General features: G+C 33.1%; 1 protein-coding gene across 3 annotated transcripts in view; it reads left to right on the forward strand.

Moving 5' to 3' along the window:
• LOC148653826 (hephaestin-like) overlaps positions 1 to 4,842 on the forward strand; it is a 29,649-nt gene extending 24,807 nt beyond the window's left edge. For all 3 annotated transcript variants that reach the window (XM_088596777.1, XM_088596779.1, XM_088596778.1), the window contains 6 exons: positions 984 to 1,090; positions 2,135 to 2,360; positions 2,957 to 3,096; positions 3,616 to 3,778; positions 4,024 to 4,050; positions 4,539 to 4,842. In XM_088596777.1, coding sequence (XP_088452903.1) covers positions 984 to 1,090; positions 2,135 to 2,360; positions 2,957 to 3,096; positions 3,616 to 3,778; positions 4,024 to 4,050; positions 4,539 to 4,744 — 869 coding nt within the window. In that variant the 3' untranslated portion in view covers positions 4,745 to 4,842. The remainder of the gene's footprint in view (positions 1 to 983; positions 1,091 to 2,134; positions 2,361 to 2,956; positions 3,097 to 3,615; positions 3,779 to 4,023; positions 4,051 to 4,538) is intronic.
• Positions 4,843 to 7,552: the final 2,710 nt, after the last annotated feature.

A 7,552-nucleotide genomic window follows, 5' to 3' on the forward strand; every position in this document is an offset into this window, starting at 1 on the left:
ATGAGAAACTATTTTTATATTATTTTAAATTATACTGTATACAGTTTACGGAATTCACTTTTAAAGGTGAGAACAACATCTCATAAAATGAAGCTCAAAGATGATCTGAAGATAAAAAATTTAGTGGACATATGAAATACATATATCAGATTTAAGATTTACAATATACTGTAGCCTCAAATGGTACTTATTAAGAAAGGAATTGCCGTGGTACTTCGTGACAGATCCATGACAAGAGTCCACAAAAGATATTGTGACAGTACCCTTGAAATCATTGTTAAAATTTCACAAGGCTGAACATATCTTGAAAACATCACTGAATATTCAGGTTGAGCCCATTGCATTATTGTGATCTTTAAATTTTCCCAGAAGCAGATTTTTGCACACTGTTGCCAAATTGATGGAAGAGTTTAATGGCTTATAATTACTATTTAGGGTATTATATGATTGATTGGTATGATATATCAGCTACAGTACATTCAATGCTGAAAAGCCTTTGTAAAGTTTGAATTCTGTAGTTAAGATACGAATACTGTCCCAAGAAATTGAAGCTGTAATCACACATGGTCACAGATGTAGCAAATAATATTTAGAGCGTATACTTAATACTTTATACATTATAGTTTGTGTATAAGTCCTGGAGCACCACATAAACCATACAAATTGCATTCTCCCTATTGAATTTGCTTATGTTCTCTAAACAATATATACTAAGCTATCAGTATCAATGATAATGAACTAATGATCTCAGTTTATTGCAGACAAGCTTTCATTCATACCATTTAATTCTTTCCTCTTTTCAAACAATTTTAATCAGAATCCTTAAGTTTAACTGGAGACTTCCATGTATTTTGATAGGTTATGGAAATAGATTTCAAATGATCTTGTGTGAAAGGAAAATTGAATACTTACTGTAATGTTGCCACCTGTGCCACAGGCATTGCCAAGTCTAATTACCAGTTTCTCTCTGCCACTGCTCCTAGGGGAGATAGTTATATACAGATGGAATATTCCAGAGCGATCAGGGCCTGGTCCTGGAGATTCAGCTTGCATTACATGGGCCTACTATTCAATGGTACACCCTGTGAAGGTACTCCACTATATTTTGTTTGTTTTTTTTTTAATTGTAAATTTACATCTACTCTAGTTTCGCAGGTATGTGTAATTATTTACTTATAATACTGTATATAATTATACCCCGGTATATAGTATTATATATCACTAAGCCTGTTTAATTTGGGCTTACTTCTTGTTCTCTGACTTGTAGCTAAGAGCTGTAAAAAGATATTTTGGTACAACACTATTGCTGACAGGACATATTCGTATGCATATACTGTATGTATTGTATGTTTGTAGTAGGCAAACATAATCAGAAGATGATTTGAATAAGGGTTATGCTCCCTATTGTAAGATAATTTGAAATCAATGCTTTTAGGTCACGGTGAAAACAAAACTAAGACCCATGTTACAAGAATTTAAACCCAGGATTTACTCTAAGTATAGTTTTAACTGGGGAAAAATAAAATGCAATCAGTCATATGTCCTGGATTTCTAGTCATGTTTGACAAATGTGATTTAAACTGCTGACTTAAAAAGTATTAAATTAATTCAAAAAGGAAACAAAACTGAAATGTAACTTTAAATCTAGACTTGTAATAGCAATAGCAGAAGATGTAATTGATAAATTAGCATGTCTGCAATCCCAACGTCATGGCATGAAATTACCGTCAGAGATGTGGGTTTGTCCTCTATATACTGTATGTATACTGTGAACACATGCAAACTGCAGTACCAGTATGACAATTTAAAAAAATATATATTTTCTCAAGAGCAAGAGCTATAGAAAAGAAAATATTTTGTCACCCCAATAAGGTTTTTAAAAGTCAAAGTAAGCAAGATACTGTCAAAAACAATATTGTTTTTTATAGAAACTATGTATAAGAAAATATGCCAGAGGAACATACACAAATTAATCTATCACTTGTTCTTTACACTGATATTTGGATGAAAACATATTGGTATTTAACTATTATACTTTGAAAAAAACAGTATAACAAAAGCATACATTGGAATCAGCCACATTTGGAGATGAGAATTGTGTTAGAAATATGTGGATTTGTATTGTGTTATGCAGGATTTGCACAGTGGTCTGATTGGTCCATTAATAACATGTCGGAAGGGCACATTGACTCCTGAAAGATCCAGAGCCGACCTGGACCGAGAATTCAGCCTCCTCTTCTTCATTTTTGATGAAAATCAATCCTGGTACCTTGACAAAAACATTGCAATGTACAGTGAACAAAACATCTCTGAAATCAATTATGAGGATGAAAGGTTTTGTGAAAGCAATAAGATGCATGGTAAGGCTTGTGACTACTATGTCAGTGGTTTCCAACCTCAGTCCTGGGGGATTTTTTGCTACTGGATTTTGTTCCAGCCACAAACTTAATCATAGACTTATTGATTCCAGTTTTCTGGGTTTAAACCTTGAATGGGATTTTAAATTGGAGTCAACATGTACCATTTTCTGAGTTTCTGAAAAATGTCTCCAATTTAATTTTAAATAATAAAATTATAAATATTTTATGAGTTCAAAATATTATTTAAAACCTGTTATTTTGTCTAAAGCATGTCTGAATTGTGCATTACACAATTTAATTTTATTGTTGATTTTGTTGACTCAAATTATCGATTTTTGGGTTAGCAAAAATAGTATGTTTTCATCAGTTTTAGAATAGTAGTGATATAATGACAGCTGTGAAGAGGTCAGGCCCACAGGTGCCTGTCAAATGGTTTTCTGAAGTGGTACTGCAATTTCATTTCAGTATACTGTATAGTACTGTACTGTATATCCTGGAGATGCTTACAGGAAATTGTCTGGATATGTACAACTTATTACCACGAACCTGCATTAAGATTAAGTCACAAGGTTGTGTTTAATGTTTTTTTTTTGCAGCAATAAATGGAAAAATTTATGCTAATCTTCATGGACTTTCTATGTATGAAGAAGAACGCATAGACTGGTACCTAATAGGACTGGGAGATGAAATTGATATGCATACAGTCCACTTCCATGCTCAGAGTTTTACTTTCATGGTGAGTAACTTAAACCAGATTTATGTTGATTTTCTGACAGGTTTCTGTCTAAGAAAATGTCATATCCAGATAATTGCTGTAACATTTTTCTCACCCATACAGATCTTTAAGATTACAAAAAATCACTGGAATGAACACCAGAAAGTTTATAATACATACAAAAAACCTGGACATTAATTGGACATAACAACATATGAATTATTTCACCAGGTCTATACATTAAGAAAATGCACATTTGTCAACATACATTTTCCCTTTCTAACATTATATAATATATAAAGGAAAAATGGAGAAAGTATTTGCTTTCTGATGCATGTTTGTTCTGCATCTGTTTTTGTTAATGCTAAAATGCTGCATAACTGTAGTTTCTGTGATCTAAATGCTGCAGCAGTGCATGTTCTTTTGCAGTGGGATTCAATGTTAATATTATGTTTGGTTATGGCTTTATTTTAAATGAAATGTGACCTGTCTTTACACCATTCATTTACCAGCTGACTTTGTTCTCGTGCTTTGGTTTAGGATGGAAAACGACACAGGGCAGATGTGTTTGATTTATTCCCAGCTACTTTTCAGACCTTAGAAATGAAAGTTACTAATCCGGGAACCTGGCTCCTACATTGCCACGTATCAGATCACATCCATGCGGGCATGGAAACAGTCTATACTGTTCATCCCAAGAATGGTATGAAGCTAATTGCCCCTCATTTTGCTTGCTTTTTTATGAGGTATTTAAAAATCATCCTGCATTTAATAAAAATAAGACAAGGTCTCATTATGCTTTTGAAAAAATGACCTAACCACAAGCATCCAATAATTATGAGTTTGACATTTTGGTGTGGCATTTGTTGGACTGTGTTAATTACTGGAGTTGCATGAGGAAATGAAAAATTACATCCATTTCTGAATGTTTGTTTATTTCTTTCTTAGTGCCTCAGAGATTTGACATTGATTCAGGTAAAATATTTACAGTATGTATTTTAAAAAGCACATTTGCCATACAGTAATTTAAAAAGCACACAGTATGATACATAGATAAATGCACCTATAAGGAAAGTACTGTATATACTGGTACATAACCTTATTATCTTAGATCTGTTTACTGTATTTATATTAACTTTACCTTTCTCAGTAACAGATATCCTTAAGGCTAGACTTCTCATAATATGTAAAATATAATATGGACATAATATGGACAAGTCTGCCAAAACAAACAGTTGTAGCTTTAACCAACAACTTAAAAAATGTTTTGTTTATTTTGTACTACTATATATACAGTACCACATGTCAGACACCAGCAGGAAGTTTCTTGTAATTTGATTTCCAAATCACAAAAGACAAAATGCATGTCTTAACCCCTTGCACATTTCAGAGTTAAACCAACACCATCTGGAATTTAAAACAAGTTTCATATAATCGCTTATTATCCATTTCTTTTTTTGTAGGTCCAGAGTTACATGTTGGACAAATAGCAGTCTTTGGGAAATATCTGTCCCAAGAAGAAGCGGAGTTTGTGTTAACAGTCCTTCTGGTTATAGGTTTTGTTCTTTTCCTCACAGCCTTCATTCTTACTGGAGTGGTTATAGTTATGTCACGCAAGAAAAAACAAAATAAGCACTACCCTGAAGAAGTATCCTTGAAAATGCTTTAGTGAAAATGCATTTTGTGCTAATATCAGGTGCAATCTAAATGCAGCATATATTTATAAATGAGGATGCTTTCTAATAAATCAGTGGTACCAGTACTGTTCGGAATATGTCTCTTGTGGCTTAATATCAAAACTTACAGTACAGTACCCAGGTTATCATACTAGGGCACTGAATTGGTGTTCCCATAGAGAACAGCACCACCTACTGGTCCTTCAGTGTGCTTTGTATCAACCTGCTTTTCCTTGGTGGACTTCCATATCACTACTAACCAGTCACAGCCTTACTTCCCATCTCACACAATTCTGCATTCTTACAAGATAGTAATTGTACAATTATTTTACAGTTAATGATATAAAATGCCTAAGACACAAAGGCAAAGTGGTGAATTAGAAACGCACAAAGCAAATCATGCTTATAAAAAGCTGGACAAACCTACCATATTATTTTATTAAGACACTTACATTAATATTGCTATCACAACATATTGTTTTCTTATATTGTAAGAAAGAGATCAAATAAAGGGTAACATATCAGTTTGATTTTGTTTTCATTTTAAATGAAGGATGGTTATTAGTACAGTATATTTCTGTTTTCTAAAATGAGAATAGGAGTAATTAATATACTTAAATTATCTTAAATACTCATTCATTAAAAGCAAGCTCATTTATCTCATTAGTAAGGAAAAACAGATATTATTCAAGAGCAATTCACAACTCACAACTCACAATTTGGTTAATGAAGAACAATCCATGATTTAGTAGGTAGCGTCATCTGACAATATTTTGAACATTTCCTTGCTTCATTCAGAATCTTTACATGAATAATTCATGAGCTAGACTGCTGTACATGTAGGTAATGGTTTTATGGTAATTTGTGAACTCTTCCAATTCCATTCCTGACAGAATGCAACTCAATTTCACACCATTTTGGATGTGTTAACTAATGGTATTACCATACCAACTGTAGACTAGCAGGCTACCCTGCCCTCCGAGCAAATGCTTATACCATATCAACTCAAGTTAAATAGATCCAAGAGTGTTTACATAAAAGAAACCTTCATTCATGTTACAATTACAGTATGCAGATACAAATAATACATTAGATTGCTCATTAATTATTATTAAACATGATTTTAATCCATGAAAATAAATTTGATTCTGTTACTGCTCATGTACTGTAATGCTTCAGTATTTCAGTCAAATCATAAAGTGAAATAATTAACTTTACTGGGGTAACTCACCTGGCTGAGAATGACAACCTATTTGTGGCAGCTAGAACACCTTTCTCCCTTTATGAAGGATTAGTCAGGAAGCAAGGGTGAAGATGGAGTGGAGGGAGAGATGTGAAAATAAAATGCAGTGTGGGTGAGATTAGGTTTTGACCTTTTTTAACTCCATTTGACTGCTGGCAAGTTACGTAACACTGAAGTCGATCATACTGTATTTATGGATGATTTTTGAATGTGACTAAGTGTGATCAAATGGACATCAAAGTTTTTAGACATAGTCCAACCTTTATTTTAGACTAAGAGAAACATTTATTGTTTAATTTCCACAGACCGACCAATTGAGCATAAAATTCTAGACACAATGTATTTGATAAACAAAAGCTTCAAAACACTTGTGTTTACTATTTGATAAATAGAACATTTGTCTGATACCACAGGCTAAATACTGTAAAAAAGAATTTGAGTGACTGTAAAATTGATCTTTCTTGGTTTCTCCCTTAGAGAAAATGAATGTCAAAGTACAAGCATAATTGGAGCTGGTTCTTTTCCCTTACGGTATTTCAAATGATGGATTACAGTTTACAAATTACACTTTTTTTCTCTTTCCTGTTATTTCACAAATTCCTGAGGGATTTGTTCAGTAGATGAAATTTTACAGTGCTCACATATGCCTTTGCTTCTTTGAATAATTCAGTACACAGAGCTCACACTAGTAAAGTATGACAGGATATTAAATCTACTATGTGTTCTGAGATGTAAACCAGTACAGAAAAAAAGTATTACATTTACATTGTAACAAATAGCAAGCATTTCACATGAATCTGCTCGTCTTAATTTCCTTCAAAACCTACCATTTGCTGAATCACAGGGCATGAGATTTTGTTGATAAAGTTAGGTATGATTTTGATGTGAAAGTGATGACAGTACGTTTTAGAAATTCCTTGTTTTGAAAAGTAGAACAATGTCCATTCTCATGATGTGCAGAACAAATAATGTGGTGGAATTAGGTAATTTTCAAAGAAAATCTGTTATCCCCAGATTGTTAGCATGCTTCTAAAACACTACTACTGGGAAGATAGTCAAGTCTGGCAGTAAAACTAGTAAATAAGCCTTACTGTGAGGATAAATATCTTGGCTGCCAATACCAAGGAAGCCTATTAGCACCAGGAAATAATGCATTTAAATGAGATTGCATAACATTGCATTTAAACATAATTACTTTGTAAATAATGTCTAATATATTATTTAGGACCTCATAACTGGAAGTTCAATGAAAACAGTTGGAACCTGGACATACAACCATTCACTCTATGCTTGACAATATACAGTAATTCAGGTGGGTACTGTAGCTGCATCAGCATGCGTAGGCTGTAAAGGAACAAGTAATAGGTTTATTCCATGCTGAAAAAAAGAAGAAAGGGAACACGTTTCGGCCGTGGAGCTCACACTTGAAACGTTGTGTTCTCTTTCTTTTTTTCCCAGCATGGAATAAACCTATTACTTGTTCCTTTGCAATATACAGTAATGCTGATTGGCAACTTAGTAGTTCATCTATCCATCTTATATAGTAGTATCCATCTTA

This window comes from Lepisosteus platostomus, chromosome 10 (assembly GCF_059453375.1).
Source record: "Lepisosteus platostomus isolate fLepPlt1 chromosome 10, fLepPlt1.hap1, whole genome shotgun sequence".
In the NCBI taxonomy this organism is placed as follows: Eukaryota; Metazoa; Chordata; class Actinopteri; order Semionotiformes; family Lepisosteidae; genus Lepisosteus; species Lepisosteus platostomus.